This window comes from Sesamum indicum, linkage group LG8 (genome assembly GCF_000512975.1).
Source record: "Sesamum indicum cultivar Zhongzhi No. 13 linkage group LG8, S_indicum_v1.0, whole genome shotgun sequence".
NCBI lineage: Eukaryota > Viridiplantae > Streptophyta > Magnoliopsida > Lamiales > Pedaliaceae > Sesamum > Sesamum indicum.
Window position 1 is genome coordinate 12,407,313 of NC_026152.1, and position 21,546 is coordinate 12,428,858.

The window sequence follows — 21,546 nt, forward strand, 5'->3', positions numbered from 1 at the left end:
TCAGAAGAAAGCAGTTTCTTGAGAATAATATTGCAGACGAACTTCAAAAGTAGGCATAAATCAGAGAAACTATCTCTGGACTGCAACATCCTCCACCCCCACCCCAGCAGGTTTTAACAGCATAAGACAATGCAGAAATGGTAAAGTCCTGCTTATCTAGCAAGTCAACCACAAGCTAAAACACCAAAATCAAACTCTACATGACAAAATCCCAACATGGAAAAGAGCAATTATGCTACTCATAAGTCAAATCAAAGCCAATTCTAACAACTCTCAGAGATTTGTAAGTTCTTGGAAAACAATCAAACTGGTATACAAATTCAACAAAGAACATATACATACATATTTATATATGGCTCTCTTACCAGGGTCTATATCTTCACTGATGAGCTGAATCAAGATTCCTCTGCCAATCCCATTTATAAAAGACTCCCACTGATCCTCAATCTTTTCACTCAACCTCTCCTTCATTTTCTTCCTTATTCTGATCACTGCCCTCACCCTTATACTTCCACTTCCTGAAGAAGAAACCAACCATCCATTACTCTCCATACCCTTCTCCGCTGTCTCCACTCCGGTCTTGCTATCTCCACTACTGATCACTGCCCTTATGACCGCAGCCCTCCTGCTAGGCCGGAACCCAGAAAAGCTGGCAGCTTTCCCGGTCAGTCTTAGGTATTTTGCGGAGCCGGAGATGGCCTCCGGCGGCCGGAGCGAGGTGGGCTTAGGCTGAGCTGTGAGCATCTCGGCAGAAGTCAAGAATCAGCTGGCAGAAACAGCAAGTGAAAATGTGTACACAGAATGGGAAGTAATTAATATAAACAACTCAAGGAGTGGGGACTGACCCCATGTTTAAAATATTGGAGAAAGTAAACTCTTGTTTTCATTGCAATTTTTAATTATAGGGTTCAAACCATTTGTGATCATCATCATCACAATGACGAATCAAAAAGGGAGTATGATCATGATCATGATGATGATCAAGAGAGAGTAGGAGATCCAGTGATGCTGGCTTTCAAAGGAGATATTTTGAACATACACAAAGTTGTAATGATTATGTCTGTATATATGGGATTCTAATTGTAAAAAGTATTTATTTTGATTGGTATGTAGGACAGAGTTTTTTTAAAAATAAAATTAAAGTAAAAAAAAAGAATGATTTATTGTATCATATACTTATAAATATAATATATATTTATTATTTATAAAAAAATATCACGTGTATTGAAAATACAGAATGAATCTTAATAAATAGTGTATATTGTCATGTAATATTTTGTTTATACAGTAAATATTTGATAAAATTCATATAAGCATGTACCTAGCTGTCTATTATATTTAATAAAATATTTAAAAATTTTAAATTATTCATATGATATACTTGTAATTCCTTGACTATGTATGATATATATATATACTTATATATAGTTGTGTACATATATATAAATAAATAATATATTTTAAAAATGACTTAAAATCTAAGTCGTTCATTTGTAAATCTTGTAGATTAATGGTCGATAAAATAAGGGCATGACGGATAAATTTTGCAGAAGCATAAATTTTGCAAAAAAATTAACCCTGTTAAAAACAATTGATGGAAGGGGGTGTGCATCATTTTTAAAAATATAGAAGGGGGTTTTTTCCTATATTTTCAACATAGTAAAGTTTTTAACTGAAATTTTAAAAAAAGGGGGAAGGAGGGGGAGGTTATGCAATTTATCCTTATACGAATTACCAATCCTACAGAAATAAGCAGTCGTAACTGTAATATATATAACAAGCATGTATTTTTTAAATAAGTAGTCACGATCTCTTTAAATTTTTTATATCAATCTTATTTTATTCATCCACATTTAAAAATAATAAAATTATTTAAAAAAATTATCATAATGCATTCTTTTTTTGTTTCTTGTTCCTTTATATAATTAAATAAATATAAAAATTAAATTATATACATACATCCAACGTGCACCAAATGTACATGTCTGTACATTACAAGTTGAATTTGTTGAATAAAAAGTCTAAGGACAAAAGTGAAGGTGGTAATAAAAGTGGGGGTTTTAGCGACTTTCAACACATTGTAAAGAATAAAAAATGAAAAAACACGTTTCATCGAGATAATATATAAAGGAAGCGTGGTGTTGTCAAATGCTAGGCTTAAGTATATTAAATGACTATTTAACCCTGATGATTATTTCTAATACTTATTATATCCAATTTATTAATCAAATTGATCTTCTCTATAAAGAATTAATAATAAAGGACGGCCCATTTATCGTATGGTCGAACAAAAATTTATCACTATTTTTAATCATATTGATGTGTTGGTTATATTGACGTATTATTAAAAAGAAATATAATTATAGTAATAATTATAATTTTCTGTAAAATGCGTCTTGACTCCAAAATTTGACGATCTATTACATTTTAACCCCAAGATTTTCCTAAAACGACAAAAGAACACCACCCCTTGTCCTCTATTGAGTATTGACTTTTGATAAAATTAGTGTAGATGACATCTCAAAATTTCATGAAAAGACAAACCTTCATATCAACAATATCTAAACACTTAATTAATAAATTAATTTTTTTTTGTTCTATATTTTGTATTGTCAGTTGGCATCAAAAGGGGGACCAACAATCTTGCCTAAAGTCTTGCTCATTTTTATTTATTCATTATTATATCCATAAATTAATTAATATTCATTTTTTTTCGTAATACATGTTCGTATAGGGCGTTTACGATAATTTAAAATAAAATTTATCATCTTATTATTAAAAATAAAGTAAAAAGAGTATTATTATTATTTTTTATTTACAATTTCTACTTGTGTCAATGAATTAATTAATATTCATTTTTCAAGAATGATATATCACACAATAGTTTAAAATAAGCACTTATCAACTTATTTCCAGAGGGAAAAGAAAATGTGAAAAGAGTGTTATGCTCAATTTGCTATTTTGCTTTTCAACTTCTTAAATTTAAGATGATTTCAGCTAAAAGTTATAAACAATTTCCTATTGATTTCTGCAACTTATTGATAAAATTGTAAATCTCGAGTTGTTTTGCTCAAATACTTAACTTTAATCTACTTCTACTTTTCACTTTTATTTTCAAACACTCATAATTTTTAGTACTATTTAATTTATTTTTTATAATTTACTTCCACAATAAAAATAGAAATATTTTCAAACATGATGGTTTTGTTTTTGATAATGAGCCAAGTCCAAGTTTTATGGTCAGGACCACATTGTCCATTGACTAATGAATAAGAAACAATACCTCACTTGAGATTCACATGTTCTTATTTAATTATTTAATCTTATTAAATTAATCACCTACAAATCAGACAATTGCAAGATATCCATCTAATTAAAAAAAGTGAATTTATTATATTAGCTAAAATTTACACCGGCCCATTTGTTGAATTGTACATTTGTCTACTTGCTTAGTTGTGCTGATTTTTTATTTATTTTTTTTATAGAAATATTAAAATCAATATCTAAGATAACCCAAATATTTAAGAACACTAATATAATTAAATATTACATATGGGGTGTTAGAAGAGGACATCAATTATTTGATTTTGCAGATGAGTTCATCTTAGATGTGTGCCTTTAGGTGGATCAACAATTTCTCCAACATCCACATCTTGTAACACATAATTTTTATTTGAATTTTTAGAGGTCTTTTTAGCTTTCTTGCGACTTTAAACTTTGAATTAACTTGAGAATTATTTAATTTACAATCAGTGTTCAATAGAGTGTTCGCTTGATAAAATCAAGTCGGGTCGAATTGAACTGAAATTTCAGTGAATTAAAAATTCAAAAATTAATTTATTCGATTTCAATGATTATCAATTATTTCTGTAATAAAATGATAAGCAATCATTGCCCACATCTCTTAACGGGCGTATGCAGCAATTTAATTTAAGTATTTATGAACTTTGTTGAAAATAAGTTAAGAATGGTTTTCGTTATTTATAATTTATACTCTTAAACAGTTTAAATTAAGCTTATGTAAGTTAAAAGTTATAAATTTTTCGCCACCAACTTTTACACCTTATTAATAAAACTGCATATATATTACGTTTTTCCATGACTTTAGATTTTCCTAATTTTTACCTTGGTTACAAGCATTCTTAATTATTTTTTCTTATATCAGCTTAATTTATAGTTTTTTTTTTGCATAACTTTCCTGCTGTAACAGTAGAAACTATTGCGAAGATCCTTTTGCTTGCAAAAATTCTAACTTTTAATTAGATTTGGTCGAATCAAATCAATTATAAAGCAAGTGTATTATATTTGTTATATTACTTTCTCAAATGTACATTAATATACTTATCGTATAATTGATTAAATTTTAATAAAATCTAAGTCCAAATTAAAATTTCACCTAGGTGGGAAGTAAAGATGAGGCTACACATCAGCTCACTCATTTACCATGTCCTTTCTTCATTGACAATTACTTGACCGACACTTACAGCCACCAACCACATGAAATGATCCACCACTTTCAAATCAAATATTCCCACTCAACCCTCCAAACATCACTACTCCTAATCCCATGCCCACCCTTTTTTTTTTTTTTTTTTTTTAATTTTTTTTATATCACTAGAGGTCGTCGAGCCCATCAAAAACTAAATTTGTACTCGTCGGTCATGACTATCACTAACTCAAATTTTTTTTTGTGTATGATGAAAATTCAAACACAAGACTTTCTATAAAATAAATAATCCCATATATTCGTATGAATGCAATGGAGTCTTATACCATTACACTAACTCGTTGGGGTTGTGTACTTTTTGTTCCTTCCAATATTACTCTGATATTCATTGTTTTTTCTTACTTGTTGGATGCTACAATACTATCTCAAAATCCACATGTTATTTTTTGTTCAAATGTATTATTTCATTTCAATTAGTGAATCGGCACATCATTTTCAAATACAATTTTCATACTCCAATTATTACCTTAGAAATATGTGCCACATCATTTTCCAAGAACTCCTTTTTTAATAGTGGGTAGTAGCTAAATGCAGAGTAGTTACATGCAGAAAGTTTTCTTCTCATGATGTGAAGGATAATATAGGATATGTGGACCAGAACAATCATCATATCACCCAAATTACGTGTAAAAATTCTATTTTTTTTAATTATATTTGTTCAATTAAATAAAAGAAGAGGAAGTCAAAATTAACAATTGATCCAAAATGATAAAAATGAATTAATTTTAAATGTATATAAAAAAAAACATATTGGATAAAACAATGGTTATTTTATAAAAATAAATAAAAATAAATATATTTGACAATATTTTAGTTCATACACATCCTGTCAACCAAGTTAAGTGTTAAGGGCTTCTTCCCTTAATAATAGAAGGAAAATTTGGATAATCATATTGATACTACGTTTCACCAACTCTTATAAAAAATAAGAAGAAGAAGAAGTTGATAAGTAATATAAGTAGGAGTGCTTATTTTATTTGTTTCTTTCATTAGTTTGGGTAAGGAGACAGATAAAAATGGTTTGATAGAAAGCTCAATAATGGGAGAGGTGAGTGAACAGCGAAGAGTAATCGCATGCTATACACAGGTTAATTACAATACTTTTCTAATATTTGTCATAATTATATATCTTCTTATTATTTAAAAATTGCAAATACTCCTTAAAATTAACTTTCATTTAACAAATACCCCTTACAATGAACTTCATGAAAAAATATTTATTAGTCGGCCATTAGTTTTAAGAAATATTTATAATTTTTTAAAATAACGAAAATTTCTTTTAATTATAGCCAATTTCAAGAAATATCGTTAGTAATTTAGCCTTTGAACAGCCAAGACATGAACATACTCATCCTCATCCACATGCATGATTGGAGTTGGAATAGTTATATATTCATGTATCGGTGGCAGTAAACTATTAAGAGGGCTGGTGGTACTGTAGCTAACACCTCAACTTCAATTATTATCACACAGTTTGACAATTTCTATTAGAATACATCCAAAAGAAGCAAACCCAATATAACTATCTTAAATGGCATCCAAATTGTAAGATAATGTGTATGTGTTTTTCTTTCTGTTGGATGCAAAAAATTAGATGACTATAACTCAAATCAGCCATAGACATTATAAGCACATATTGCCCACCAGTACAACCTTTAAAGACAGAGGAAATCAAACCCACGACTATCTCGTTGAAAATAAATACTTATTATCAACTAAGCCAACAAATGTCAGACGATATAGTTGCAAATAAATGAGTGGGTTCCGTGAATAATGAGACAATGCAATAACATTTGATGAAGAAACCACTTAATTGTGGAAGATGGCATACCAAACATTTTGATCTATCCACAAATTGTGACAACAAACTCATATAATTCAACATTCATTGTGACAACAAAAGCGACCCAACTGCCAAACACAATACCTTTTCTCACATATTCCTGTCCGATTTTTGGTATATTTCACATGTCAAGTTTAAATTAGCTTGAGAGAAGGTTGAAAGTGCAGAAAATCCAGTACAATTACCTTTGCAGGATGCAGTTGATCAGTTTCCCCTAAGTCATTAAGCAATCTGAAGACCCGATGCATTAAGGACAATGAGTAGTGAACAGAGAAGAATCGGGCCACTTTCTATCAAACTTCCAAGTTGATAACATACAGGAAATGTTACAAGACATTTTTTTTTAACATATTATTTCATTGCAGTAGTATCTGTAGTTGTATTATTTATGTATAGAAGGCTAATATACTTGAATAAACCAATCAAACTTAGAAAAGGAAGTAATTTTGAGAAAGTGGAACCGTGGTAGCAGCAGTACAGGTAAGAACCTCGCCGTCTGCTGTCACCGTGTATGTCTCTGGATCGACTGTGATGTGTGGAAGGGCGTCATTGAGCTTCATATCAAGTTTTGTGAGCCTCCTTATGTTGCTTACAGCTTCCACCCTCTTCTTCAGTCCATACTCGTCTTTTACTCCAGAATCTAGAGCCAACTGTAAAATCGAAAATGACAAGATAATAAGAAGGAAAATAGCAGTAGCAAGTGGGGGAAGAGAGCTTTTCATATAAACATCATGTCCTTATGCATGCAGCTCTGCACGGGAGAATGTGTGGGAGTACATCTGTACGTGTAGGAGTGCAGAGAGAGGATGAAGAGAGTCCTAAACCTTGCTGATAAAAGCAATTGAATTGGTACTCCCAGCTTTACCAAATGCTCCGAACATGGGCCTCATCATCACCTGAACAACTTGTACTTGTCAAATGTGAAGGACATTGTATTCAATCATAAATAAACTGTATATATCACACTAGAGATTTCAAATTAACACTTTCAGCACAAGTTCAGATTTGGTGCAAACAATAATGCTCCTCTGACATAAGCTCCGATACTAAAGTAATTTTCTAGCAGCAAGTTCAAGTTAAGAGTTCAACTTTGGTGATAATTTCTTTTCGTGTTCAACTTTACAAGTCAATGGGATAACGTATTGCTGGTAAAGAAGTTGGGAAGTAAAAAAACCATTTTGAAAGTTACCGGTTCTGGAGTTGGGATGCTTGCATTTGGGTCCCCCATATCAGACCATGCTATTGTTCCACCTTTTAGCACCATTTCTGGTTTGACTCCAAAAAATGATGGCTTCCACAAGACAATATCAGCCAGCTTGCCCACCTGCACCAAGGCATACCTTCAACTTTCAGGGTTAGGCAATTTGTATGTTTACCATCTCCAGTTCATTAAAGATATTTGTTTCAGTAGATGAACTTCTAAAATTTCTCCAGAGAAAATGCCACAACAATGTCCTCCACTAGGATAAGATCAAAACATTTTTATAATATATATTTAAAAGATAAAAATGTTATTTTACCTCAACTGATCCCACATACTTCGAAAACCCACATGCTATAGCAGGATTAATTGTGTACTTTGCAATGTATCTCTTGATACGCAAATTATCATTTTCTGGTTGGCTGCTTTCAAGTGGTCCTCTCAATAACTTCATCTTGTGAGCAGTTTGCCAAGTTCTGCAAATCACCTGTGAGGACAAGCATATGCATATAACTAGTGTTGCCCAGAAGTGAAATGTTATCTATCCTACAAAGGGACAGATTGATTTTTTTTGGAGAAGTAACTCCCATGTCCAAATCTGCAAGCTTATTTTAGTGCTAATTCACAAGTATGTACTTCAGAAGAAGCATCTTCTAATTCACAAGTATGTACTTCAAAAGAAGCATCTTCTAATTCACAAGTATGTACTTCAGAAGAAGCATCTTCTAATTCACAAGTATGTACTTCAGAAGAAGCATCTTCTAATTCACGAGTATGTACTTCAGAAGAAGCATCTTCTAGGCATTGTTGGAGGCAGTACAAATTCTCCCAACAAATACCAGCTCCAATGATGAAACTTTTATAAAAAAAGCAGACACGAAATGTCTTAATTTTGAGGGGGCAATAAATAGTTAAATCTAACGTGATATAAAGAAAACCATATTAGCTAAATGAATTTTCTTCATCCATATTGTGTATATCATGCCATATTCACATCTAAATTTACAGGTGATGCCTCCTCTAAGGAAAAATGGAAATTGATAACGGACAAAGGATAGAGGGAAAAGCAGCATCCACAACAAGAAGAAAGAAGAAATGTAGAAGAAAAACAACCTCTCCAATGCGACCCATAGCCTGTGAATCGGAAGATATGATACTTATTGCCCCCATATCATGCAATATGTCTTCTGCAGCTATGGTTTCAGCACGAATCCGTGACTCAGCAAAGGCCACATCCTCTTTGATATCCTTGTCAAGGTGATGGCAGACCATCTGCACAGACAATTTCAAACATTTGAGAACCTATTTTCCTTCTTTCCTTCTGGTTAAGTACTACACTTAATTATTACTAATCATTGTATCATCTCTTACAAGCATGTCAAGGTGCTCATCTACAGTATTCGAAGTGAATGGACGTGTTGGGTTAGTTGAAGAGGGGAGAACATTTTTTACACCACAAACTTTAATAATATCTGGAGCATGACCACCGCCTGCGCCTTCACTGCAAAATAGTAGATAAGAGCATATCTATGCACACACTAAAACAGTTAAAAGTGACCTTTAAATTATCTTTAACTAAAGAGAAGTACAAGTGACAGACCCAAAAGGCAGAACTTATATACCTGTGGTAAGTATGAATAGTTCTATCTTTAAATGCAGCAATTGTGTGCTCAACAAATCCAGATTCATTCAATGTGTCAGTATGAATATTAACCTAGAAAATAATCATAATAAGTGAATAATGGATTGAAAAGAATGAAGAGGCATAATTTGGTTGAAGAGAAAGTAACAACCTGAATGTCATATAAATCTGCAACACACAAACATCTATCTATTGCAGCCGGAGTAGTTCCCCAGTCCTCATGAAGCTTCAATCCCATTGCTCCAGCTTTGATTATTTCATGAAGGCCCTCTTCTTTGGAGGCATTTCCCTGCAAACACAAGGAATTTTCTTGGCACAAGTATTTCCTATGGAAGGCAAAGTCATACGTCATACCCAAACAGCCATAAGTTCTCACAAGGTGTTCCTGGAGAAATCTATGGCCGGACATACAAATGAAATTGCCTGTGCTTGTGGAGTGGAAAATCAAATTTATTAAGTAGAATGCCTACTTTTCCTGTGAAACCGAAATTGAGGGGCAACTCATCTGTTGATTGCAACATTAATTTCATGTGAAAAGGTGCTGGAGTACAAGTAGTTGCACGTGTCCCATCAGCAGGTCCCGTACCACCTCCCACCAATGTAGTGATGCCTACACATTTTATATTAAAAAGGAACAAAAAAGGAGGGGAAAAAATCCATAAATCTGAATAGGATAAAGTACATCCGACGCTCTACCAACAGTAGAAGGCAACATCAAAGACAATGATGACAGCAATAGTAATAGTAGTGGTATTAGGGACCAGGATCTTAATCCACAACCGGACAACAACAACAATAATAATAACAATAAGTTATACTATTCACTATAAACTGATCTCCTTTATATCACTTGGTAACTAGTGGTACAAAAAAAGACCTACTAAATTTCAATTATTGCAACCTCACTTTTCACTGACATAACATCTATGTCTCGTATGATTTGATTTCTATTCTACAAAGATAAAGATGAACAAAACTCATTCAGATTAAATATCTCAAACAATTCAAATTTCCCTGATCACAAAAAATGACAATAACAAAAGCATGTCCTTTTTCAAGAGAGAGACATAAGAATTATTGATAATCACCGCATCCAAAATTTAAACTATTATATAAAAGCACCAAACATTAATATTTTTAACACGCTCCCTCATGTACGAGCAATATTCTTGTTGTAAGGTATAGCACGTGAAGCTCTTTTCTATAATGGGTGGCTAGAAGGTTGGCATCCAGGACCTTCTGTTTGGTCTGGCCAGAACAATATTGAATGACTACTTCATTTAAAAATTTAATTAGAGAGAGGCATTAAATATCAAGCATCCCTAATTGACATCAAGGCTGGTAGACAACATAATATAATAAGGGATTGGAGAAGGACTTCATGATACTAACTACATCATATAGGTGCAAGAGCAAAGAATCATATAGGTGCAAGAGCAAAGATACTAACTACTTCATGATACTATATTTCTTTCTCTTACATGCTTAATTCAACAAAAACAATCAAAATAGCGAGAATGAGGCTTCAGCCACTTGATTGGTTCATCTAATAATTTGGCGCAGAACTGAATAGAGAGATCAAGTACAAAAATTAGAATTCTTCCACTAACTTCAGACCAAGGATGGTTAAAGACATGAGTACATAAGAGCGGAATTGTTCTATGAAAAAAAGATGGTTAATATAGAATGTAACAAACAAATAAAATATGCAAGTTAAAACATTTCCTTATAAGATATTAGATGATATATAGTATCACTGGAAGCATAAAATCTGGTTAGTTGCACTTGCCAGTCACTTCATCTAGCAAAACTAGAATCCGGGCAAATCAAACTTCTCATCTACCTATTATGTCCAAAAATATTTGTAAATAGTACAATTCCTAAAAGATCACCAAAAGTGACACAGCACATAATGCTTTAACAAGCTATAACACAGCATTTTACAGGAGCTCTAAATGCATATAGATCAGGCAGATCAAACAACATTACAAAAGCATGCATTCACCCTTACATTTTTGTTCTTCCCCTCAGGCCAGCAGTAAATGAAATTCCTACAAGTTATTACTATGAAAATCTCACCACTTGTTATTGCTTCATAAGCTAATTGAGGGCATATAAAATGCACATGACAGTCTATAGCTCCTGCAGTAACAATCATTCCTTCTCCAGCGATAACCTCAGTATTTACCTGACCAGAAAAGTCAACAGAATATTTAGTATCGAATCTGGTGAATACATAAACCAGTAAAACCAAATTTATGGATCCCAAACTCACTCCTATGATCATTTTATGTGATACTTCATTCATGACATCTGGGTTGCCTGCTTTCCCAAGAGAAGTAATATATCCATCTTTGATGCCTATATCGGCCTTAAAGATCCCTGTATAGTCTATTATCACTGCATTTGTTATTACAGTGTCCAAACAAACACATGATTCATATCCACACGCCTGTCCCATTCCATCTCTCAGAACTTTTCCACCACCAAATACACACTCATCTCCATAAACGGCAAAGTCTCTTTCAATTTCTGCAAGTAAATCAGTATCCCCAAGCCGAATTTTATCACCAGTGGTAGGACCATACATATTACCATAGCTTTCATGAGTCATTGAGTAGGAAAAAGAAGAATTTTCTTCAACTACATATTCCCTGCAGAATCAATTCAAATGAAAGCATCAAGCATATCTTATAAGCAAAAATGGCCAAGCAGAACTCATGCAGTTTGAATTATCAAATTAATACAAGGACCCAATAGTCTATCTGACCTAGCATTTGCTTCCTCTGAAAAACCATATCCTCCTTCATGTACAGCTTTCATAACTGTTGTGATATTGGCATCATCCACCTGTCCATCAGCAATATTATTGCCTCCCCTAATAACTTGTTCACCTCCAATTCTGACGAGTGCAACACTTTTTGTATCCCCTGGCTGCATAAGCAAGACATACTTTATTCATTCTCCATGTGGATGTTGGAAGACACTTGAGATGCATCATCTGAAATTATTATTCAAAATATAATTCAAACTAGACCTAAAACATCTAATACAAATATAAACTATAGCCAATGGATTCCGGCTTTAATTAGATTGGTTATTATGCCTTTTCTCTTAAATTAAATACGTCATATGATCTTTTTCCCCATTTTTATGCATGCATAGAATTTTTGTACTCTGATGCCTAGCTATTGTGTGAGATAAAAAACGTGGTGTTCAACATTTCAAAACGGATCTATTCAACATCTCTTGCAGTTGCAAGATCTTTTCTTGTATAAACAAATTCGCTTCTGGAGAGATAAACTGAGTTATGAAAAAGAAACAAGTTATAGAACTTTCCGGGCTTTCATGTAGAGCAATAAACTCAAAAGGGATCAAGATTGGAGCAAACAGAATCAAAGCAAGCTTCATTCTAATATGCACCAGCCAATGAAGTGGCCAAAACCATTTCATATGAACTAAGATTGATAATATTGAATCACCACCTATCTAAACACTCAAGTCGTTAGAGAGGAGAACCATATAATAATTCATATCTCCAATACACCAACCTGTGGCATTCTTTATGTAAAGCCTAACATATGAAAATATTTTCCACAAAGGCTGTAGATGAGATTCGATCTTAGTACCTCTTAGTTGATGTGGCTCTAATAACATATTAAATTACCATCTCATCTATCTTGTAATGAGCAGGAATAAAGTGCAGGCTTGAAACAAGCAAATTTTAAATAAGTTCAGGTTTTGCGGAGAAGAGTCCTGTGGCTCCTGTCAACTAAACCAATTTTGTGCTTCTAAATAAAATCATAAAATAAAGCACAGAGCTGCAGTGAAGCAACTGCCAAAAGTTTGACAGGTCTTATGCAGACAATTTAACAAGCTAATAAGAGCCAGGTTTAAGCAGCCTAAAATCTTACCTTAGACAAATGTAAAGATGCTATCTAAGTATGCACTACGACACATGCTAAAAGTTGCAGAGAAACAAGCATATCAAACGGACAGCAAATCAAGCTTTATATTTAAATATGAAAACATAACAGTATACACGGTCAGATAGAATGAGGCTAGGTCAAACAGAAACCTCAAAACGGGTAGCTGTTCCTGCTGGGATATTTAGCCGCATGCCATATGCTTTACTTCGATCAAAAACCAAGAATGGGTTGACTTCAATGAAGTGATAATGACTCCCAACCTGAAGAAGGAAAAGTTTAAGAGAACATTCTTAAAATATTTATGTGATCAGTTCAAATATTTTTAGTTGTTACACAGCTGTTCTCGTCATCTATCTTTAGACCAGGCACTACAGAAAGTCATTTAGGAAGAGAACAGCAGAATGTCACTATTGTTTTGGCATCACATATAAACCCAAATGAAGAATGCTGATGTGTGGTCAAAAAATAGGCCCAGATCCAAAAGTCACAGTCAAATTGGCCATTGGTAAATAACTATACTGAAATAATTCTGCTCCCTCCTATTTATCACCAGAAGGAATATGAAGACCTAAACAATTGCCGGAAAATGTCCAACCATGAAGTTGAACAACAAGACGATATGATCTTACTCAATTAAAGAACTTAACATGCTTGTCTCCACCTGTAAAAGAGGACATTAGGAAGTTGTCTAGGCAGGGTTGTCAATAAAATATAAATAAGATCAGCCACATAATTGATCTACCTGAATAGGCCTGTCCCCAGTGTTAGTTACTTTGAGAACTACGCCTTTCCTTCCCAAGTTAATTGTAATAAGTCCCTGTGAGAATAGTAGCTGACCAGGAATTTTGCAGACTTCTAATGTGGGAAACTTGTCTAGAGAAGGAACTGCAGGGGAAAAAAAGAACACTTCCCTCAGGTAACAATTCATGCAACATAGTTTTGTTTCAAGTATAGAACAGAAAACCAGTATAATGCTATACATTATGGTTGTCCAGCTAACTATCATGACTAGCATCCGTGCTGAGTTTCACCTATTGACTGACAAGATTGTAAAAGGTGCACAGCAATTACCAAGCTTCTTTGAACTATGAGCCATAAGAGATAAGGATTCACATGAAATGACAACAATAATTGTTTTCTGATAGATGGGCTTAAGGCATGAGGTTTCAATATAGGACGTAGTGTTACATCTTTTGGTGTCAGCTAACAAATGATGGTTTGAACGAGTTTGGTTAAGTTATTTATACAAGTCGTCAGCCACCATGAAGTAGGTCCATGTTAGGTTAACTAAATGAATGCAATTCAGGCCAGTATTTTTACAAATGAACGCCGTCTTTTTATACCAGTTGTCAGTCACCATGAAGCAAGTTCACGTAGTTAGTTTAATTTTAACTTCAGAACTTCAACAGTATTTGTATAATAAATGCACGAAGAAGATACTATTGGGTAGCAATACTAGAGTCAGCAACATAGCGACTAAAATTGGAATTTTGGATACAGACAGGACAATTTGGTTAATCAGTATGATTTTACCTTAGTTCAGATTCTTCGTGATAACTTAGATGGTCACATTTATATTAAGTATGACGAGATTCGAGAAGTAATATTTAATAAAGAAGGTTCACTGCTAGTCCAGTGTTATCAGCCAGTTCGTTAGGTTTTTTCGTAACAAAGTCCTATGTAGGTTTCAAAATATTCAAGTAACTGAAAAAAACTCTAGGACCGCATTGCTCCAGAAGAGAAAAAAAATGAAAGTAAGTCTAGAATTAGTATCTTCAATCAGTACACAGAACAATTAGATGGTATTCGACCACTGTGTTGCACCTAAAGTTCTTTTGCAATTGGAAACAGCCACCAAGATAGCAACTTAAGTCCATTCAACTTCTGCATTCCAAGGATTTTTCATTGTTTGTTGAGCTACTCAATCCTTCTTTCTTGATGTTGAGTCACTTGACGTAAGGGTCCAGGGCTTACGCTGATCCAAAGACCAAAAAGGTTATTTATCAAGATAATCACCTGGAAGAAAAGTGCCATGCAAAGCTAGCTCCAGATTTCCATTTTCACATGATATGGGGTCATGGATCGTTACCAACTTGGTCCCATCAGGAAAGGTCCCCTCAACCTATTTTCAGTTGAGCAGCCAATATTAATTTTCTTACACCATGATTTACCACACTGCTGATTTGAAAGATAAACAAATTATTCATTAAAGCAATTACAATTAATACCTGAACTGAATGCAAGAGATAAGGAACAGCGGGAAGAACTTGTCTCCTGACACATAAGACATCTATCGGTCAATGTGATTGCTGCAGAACAGCGTCTAGTAGATTGACGACTATGACTCACAAAAATTCATGCAAAAGTCAACAACAACTTCTAGAGTTCATAAAAATCAATCACCAGTAATAGTTGTTGCATACAATGTGTTTTACTTTTCTTTTTCTGCCACAACAGAAAAAATTTATTGATCCAAGAATGCCACATAGAATAGTTTTACAGAGTGTTCTTTCATCAACTAGATATAACTTACATCAAATTCTTTGAAGATTTAATCTTGTCCCATCCTCGAAAGTTAAGATTTTCGTGTAACATAAACAATCTTGATTGTACAGACATCAAGAGCATCTCCAAGGCATTTATTTTTCAAACTGAACCATAATATTCTCTTTATTAAATTACTAAACACCGACTGGTAGAAGAGCAAAAGAACCCTAGTGAGTGAACGGTGATGTATTATCTTCCCCAACTTCATCACAGTTATTTACTTCAGAAAAATGCAAATCTTAGCTTCACCATGTGTATTAATTTGTTCTCTTCAGTTTACTCTTCCATGTCATGAAGCACGGAAGTGCCAAGTTTAACTTCAAATATCATAAAATTACATTGTCCCTGTCGCCATGTTCACATGCCTAATAAATTATCAGCATATCAAAATCCTACTCATGACCACTTGTTGACTGAAACAGTAACTTATATTTACCCAACTATAAAATACTTTTTACAGCGAAAATTCTATATTATTACCTCCCCAAGAATTGCCTCCCAAGATCCATCAGCTGGGCCACGGTTTTGTTGCCATCACGGACGAACTCCAAAATCTATTGAAAACTAGATAATTACATTAATCAAACAAATGTAAACATTGAAACAGGTGAATGTGAGTATGTGGCAAAATACTGTCATAGTGCTACAGGGGACACAAAAACTCATTTACCACACAAACACACAAACAAAAAAGAAAGGAAAGGAAAAAGTACACCCACTGAAATCCAGTAGCTCCATGAATATTAACTTAATGCCTATGTTTTATAACAAAATTCAATAAAGGATACGACAAACCAAAAAAATCAAACTAAAAAGTGAGAACAGAAGAAGAAACGCAACGAATCAGTAAAAATATATCACCCAAAAACTACTCAATCAAATTGTCTGAACAACGAAAACCACTTGAGAAAAAATACAATATTTTCATTAAAGAAAATCGATACCTGAGTGGCTATAAGAGCAGCAGCTTCAGCGTGATTAAGCCTCAATCCACGCGCCAAACGCTTCTGTGCCAACTCTCCAGCATTGTGGAGCATCAATTTCTCAGTTTCTCTCGGTGCCAGCTTCATCTCTACGAACTTCCCTGATTTCCAGTTGAAGAATCAATGCAAATTAAGCAACTTTTTGTTCCCCTGAATCAAAATTCTTGGAATTGTTATCAGAGTATTATGAGTGAAAGTGAAGAGGCAGAGTGGTTGGCGAGGTGAAGACTGATTAAACTCAAAATCTATGCTTATTTGACTTTGTAAATCCCACAGATTCTAAAAAGGACACATCTCTCAAGGCAAGTGCTTCGCTAACCAAATTTTAAATTACTTTTATAAGCATAATTATGTTTACATTTCCTCATCTATTTATATAAATCACTACTATTTTCTTCTTTTTTTTTATGTAATTTCAAAATCCATCTCTTGGAGCAACAAAAAATATAAGTGATTATGGGGATTAAATATAATTTACCATACTGTGTTAACGAAAAAATATAAAAAAGTCCATGTAAAAAAATAAAGTGCAGTTTAGTCTTTTCGAATTGCATTATTTTTTAATGTCACAGAGAGTGAATTACACTTTATTTTTCTATTGGGGCCTTTTTGTACTTTTTTATTAATATAGGGAGTAAATTGTATTTAACCCGTGATTATGGAAATAGTTTTTGATATTTCTAGTGGTTGTATACGTAAGTTTTTTTTTTAAAAAAAATATGGACGATTTTGAATAAATAAACCTTAAATCATGAGATATAAATATAATTTTTCATATTTTTAAGCTATTGTATCTTATAAAATATTTTAAGAGTTTTAACATATCAAATTTTATTTAAATTATAGGCAGTTAAAGTGTTTGGATAAATAAGACATCAAACTTATAAGATGTTATAATTTTTATAAAAAACTCGCCGTGTTAAAATAATGATGAAGAAAACTGTCAAAATTTGGAATTTCAAACATGTAAATAGATATTTTTGTTTTAGGAGAAAAAGTCAATTATGTAGAAAAATAAAAGTGAAATAACTACTTATTTAATTTTAATAATATCATATCTTTTTTGGTTATTTTACCAATTAAAAATTTTATCATGTCAAATACCTTAATATTTTTATAAGATATTTTTATATTTTATAAAATTTAACATCTTATTTTATTTAAACACTTTATTAATTTATTTTTACTTAGAAAAGCGTAACCAAACACCCTCTGAATAAAAGAAGTGACTGATAGCCCGGATAAGGTCCAGCCCAATAATCCTAAAGGGCCCAACCGTAGGCTTCCCCGCACCCAGCAGATATTCGGCTCCTTCTGCTTCTATACTACCTCCATTTTCTCCCTCTTTTCCGATTAACACCGCTCGTCGACTGCTGCATCGCCAGTTCACCGCAGCTCCTGTGGCCTTACAAGATTTCATGCTATCATGGTACGTACTGTATTGAATAGAATTGATTGATCATTGCTGTTGGTTTTTCCTTTCTTTGGAATGTCTAGTGGAAGTGTAAAGTTTGGATCTTGGTTATGGAATTTGTGGATAACGAGGATTTCTATTTGGCATTGGTTTACTTTTTTCTTGGAATAACAAATTTAGGGCCCTAACTAGTTTTTTTAAGTTTAGTTGTTGTAAATAAATGTAGCTTCTTAGGGTTCTTGTTCGAGGGGTCGAGTTGTGATTTGTAAAAGGAAAATGACTGTTCGTCTTATGTGTCCGTGGATCGAAGCCTTGTACTGAATTGATGTTCCCGAAATTTTGACTTTGATGCATTTCTTTTTGTGAGTTTTTGGATGCGTTGTGGATGCAAGAGAAATGTACTTTCTGGGTTTAGATGGGCAAAGATGGAATTTTTGGTACAACGAAGGTTAAAGTATGAAAATTTGTGAAAAAGTTTGTGGTTTTGTATCTACTAACAGGTTTGTTGTAGAATGTATGTGGGTTGTTTGTCTCTGGAAACCAAAGAGTTAAAGTACGAGGGTGTGAAGTGCTTGGGAGTACTGATGACTGAGAATTGGATTGACAATGCGCAAAGCCGATGTTGGTGTTCTGTTTGGTTTTACTAAAATCTGATGTTTTGATGTGCTTGGTTGGTTGCTTTAATATCCCTGTGTCTAGTAGAGTTGACATGCTTATTCATTCCCCTGTTTCCAGAGGCAAAAAACTGTTTTCAATTTCCTTCCCCAATTCTTGGACTTTCCTTATTTGACTATGACAGAGCATTGTAATATAGAATTTACTTTTACCTGGATGCACCAAAAGTATGGGGTATTGCTAGTTTAATTAGAAGTTCCATAAATCCTAAGATTGGTGAGCCTTTATGTCCGTTTTCAGTTTATTCAGAGTCTTATTTTTGTTCTCTGAGTCTGAATTAGATGAGGATGATAATATTTATCCGTAAAGTTCTTGAATCATTGGCTTCTCATCTGTGAGATGACTATCCTTTGGGTAAATGGAGTGACTTCTGATTCAAGCTTTAAGGATCCATGACCTACTATTGTCTTGTGGGTTTTTCTTGTCTATATGACATGCGGTTTAGAGCTTGGAGGTTTGGCTGGCACATTTAAACTGCAGTGTAGAGGGCTGCTCTGCAAAGATGATTTATACCATTCTTATTTGTCTACTTGAAGGAAAGGATATCCATTTACTTATTAGGCCTTAGCTGATGCTTGTCTTCTGTTCGATCATTTTGATATTATATTTACTTTAGCAGGCACCTATAAAGGGAATTCTTTCTCTACAAAGGACGGCTTTGGTTCGTCGCTCCAGAGAGAATTGGGGCCTATCAAGTAGATTATTCAGCAGCCAAGCTGCAACTTCTCCTAGCACCCCACAGGCTCCTCCACCTCCACCACCTCCAGAGAAAACCCACTTTGGTGGGCTGAAAGATGAGGATCGAATTTTCACAAACCTATATGGGTTGCATGATCCCTTTCTGAAAGGCGCAATGAAACGTGGAGACTGGTACAGGACAAAAGACCTGGTGCTCAAGGGAGCTGATTGGATTGTCAATGAGATAAAGAAATCTGGTCTTCGAGGACGTGGTGGCGCTGGTTTTCCATCTGGGCTTAAATGGTCCTTTATGCCAAAGGCATCTGATGGCCGTCCTTCATACCTTGTCGTTAATGCTGATGAAAGTGAACCTGGAACATGTAAAGATAGAGAAATTATGCGCCATGATCCACATAAGTTATTGGAAGGTTGTCTAATTGCTGGAGTAGGAATGAGGGCAAGGGCTGCATATATTTACATCCGGGGTGAGTACGTGAATGAAAGAAAGAACCTAGAGAAGGCCAGGAGAGAAGCTTATGAAGCTGGACTGTTGGGAAAAAATGCATGTGGATCTGGTTATGACTTTGATGTTTACATCCACTTTGGTGCTGGAGCTTATATTTGTGGTGAAGAGACAGCTCTTCTGGAAAGCCTTGAGGGCAAGCAAGGGAAACCTAGGTTGAAGCCTCCTTTTCCAGCCAATGCAGGATTGTACGGTTGCCCTACAACTGTTACGAATGTCGAAACAGTGGCTGTTTCCCCCACCATACTAAGGCGTGGACCGGAATGGTTTGCTGGTTTTGGAAGGAAAAACAATTCTGGAACCAAACTGTTTTGCGTCTCTGGCCACGTAAACAAGCCTTGCACTGTTGAAGAGGAGATGAGTATACCACTGAAAGAGCTTATTGAAAGACACTGTGGTGGTGTTCGTGGTGGATGGGATAATTTACTTGCAGTTATACCTGGTGGTTCATCTGTTCCATTGTTACCTAAACACATATGTGAGGATGTGCTAATGGATTTTGACGCACTTAAGGCTGTGCAGTCAGGGTTAGGAACTGCTGCTGTCATTGTGATGGATAAGTCAACTGATGTTGTGGATGCTATTGCCAGACTCTCTTACTTCTACAAGCATGAGAGCTGTGGCCAGTGTACACCTTGCAGAGAAGGTACAGGATGGCTCTGGATGATCATGGAGAGGATGAAGGTGGGAAATGCAAAGTTGGAGGAGATTGACATGCTTCAGGAGGTGACCAAGCAGATCGAAGGACACACAATCTGTGCCTTGGGTGATGCTGCTGCTTGGCCAGTTCAGGGGCTTATCAGGCACTTTAGACCAGAGCTTGAAAGGAGGATCAGGGAGCGGGCAGATCAAGAGTTACAACAGGCTGCTGCTGCTTGATTTTCTTTTTCAGGCATGGCTAAGTTTAAACCTTTTTCCAGTCCCCTTCTAATTGTTTTGGAGGATCATTATCTCAGCTACCTTTTCCAGTTCTTTTCTAATTGTTCTGGAGGATCATTATCTCGACTCTAGTGGCAATTTGATTCTTTCTTTAATGCATATCCAAAATCTCTGGATTTTGAATGTGTCATGCTTAGATCTGCAAGATTGGTTGATTTGCTTGTTTGGCGATAATTCTTTTGCTAATTAGATAAATTGGGAGTAGAAAGAACATAGGAGACTTTTTCTTTTTTAACAATCTGGTGTATGCTGTACTTTATCAGTCTTGGAGCAGATGTCTCTTCCCTAAAAAGCTGGAGTATATTTTGTTAGTTATATGCTTGAATGCTAATGCATGTATCTACAGTCATCCACAGTTTATGCTATACATTGCTATCTTGCCCCACTGAGAAATTGTGCGTCTCGCATTGTAAGGAAGCAGTTAGCCAGCTAATGTGGGTCTATTGCAATCTAAACTAATGGAGATTGTAGATGCTAGCTGCCCTTGTTTATCAATTTTTAAGTTGACATGAACCTGAAACCAAGTCATTGTTATGCTTAAATCAGTGAAAAGGAATTGCACTGCAGTTTATTGACCTAAGAATGAGAATTTAGTTTGTTCTTCCTGTTCTACTACGGGGCACCTGAAATATCCCAACTTTAACATACACAGTTTTTTGTTTCCT

At 34.3% G+C, this 21,546-nt stretch overlaps 3 protein-coding genes across 4 annotated transcripts in view; 1 reads left to right on the top strand and 2 right to left on the bottom strand.

Moving 5' to 3' along the window:
- LOC105168387 (lipoxygenase 6, chloroplastic) overlaps positions 1-825 on the bottom strand; it is a 4,141-nt gene extending 3,316 nt beyond the window's left edge. Inside the window, exons 1-2 of the mRNA XM_011088451.2 lie at positions 343-825; positions 1-17 (exon numbers count right to left, since the gene is read on the bottom strand). The exon at positions 1-17 is cut by the window's left edge and continues 262 nt beyond it. Of these exons, the coding sequence (XP_011086753.1) occupies positions 1-17; positions 343-744 (419 nt within the window). The 5' untranslated portion in view covers positions 745-825. The remainder of the gene's footprint in view (positions 18-342) is intronic.
- On the bottom strand, positions 6,615-16,925 carry LOC105168388 (urease). The gene is made up of 18 exons (XM_011088452.2): positions 16,614-16,925; positions 16,150-16,223; positions 15,351-15,396; positions 15,139-15,244; positions 13,865-14,007; positions 13,272-13,382; positions 11,964-12,127; positions 11,469-11,847; positions 11,273-11,381; positions 9,664-9,803; positions 9,345-9,482; positions 9,174-9,265; positions 8,923-9,052; positions 8,665-8,823; positions 7,871-8,038; positions 7,540-7,674; positions 7,175-7,246; positions 6,615-7,000 (listed from the first exon to the last, which is right to left on the bottom strand). The coding sequence occupies exons 1-18, from the start codon at positions 16,737-16,739 to the stop codon at positions 6,779-6,781; spliced, it is 2,514 nt and encodes an 837-aa protein (XP_011086754.1). The 5' UTR covers positions 16,740-16,925; the 3' UTR covers positions 6,615-6,778.
- On the top strand, positions 17,924-21,092 carry LOC105168390 (NADH dehydrogenase [ubiquinone] flavoprotein 1, mitochondrial-like). 2 transcript variants are annotated; one of them, XM_011088453.2, is made up of 2 exons: positions 17,924-18,081; positions 19,358-21,092. In XM_011088453.2, exons 1-2 carry the CDS (start codon positions 18,079-18,081, stop codon positions 20,819-20,821), a joined length of 1,467 nt encoding a protein of 488 aa, XP_011086755.1. In that variant the 5' UTR covers positions 17,924-18,078; the 3' UTR covers positions 20,822-21,092. The 2 variants fall into 2 exon arrangements, with proteins under 2 accessions (XP_011086755.1, XP_011086756.1); XM_011088454.2 differs by having other exon boundaries at positions 17,926-18,081; positions 19,361-21,092.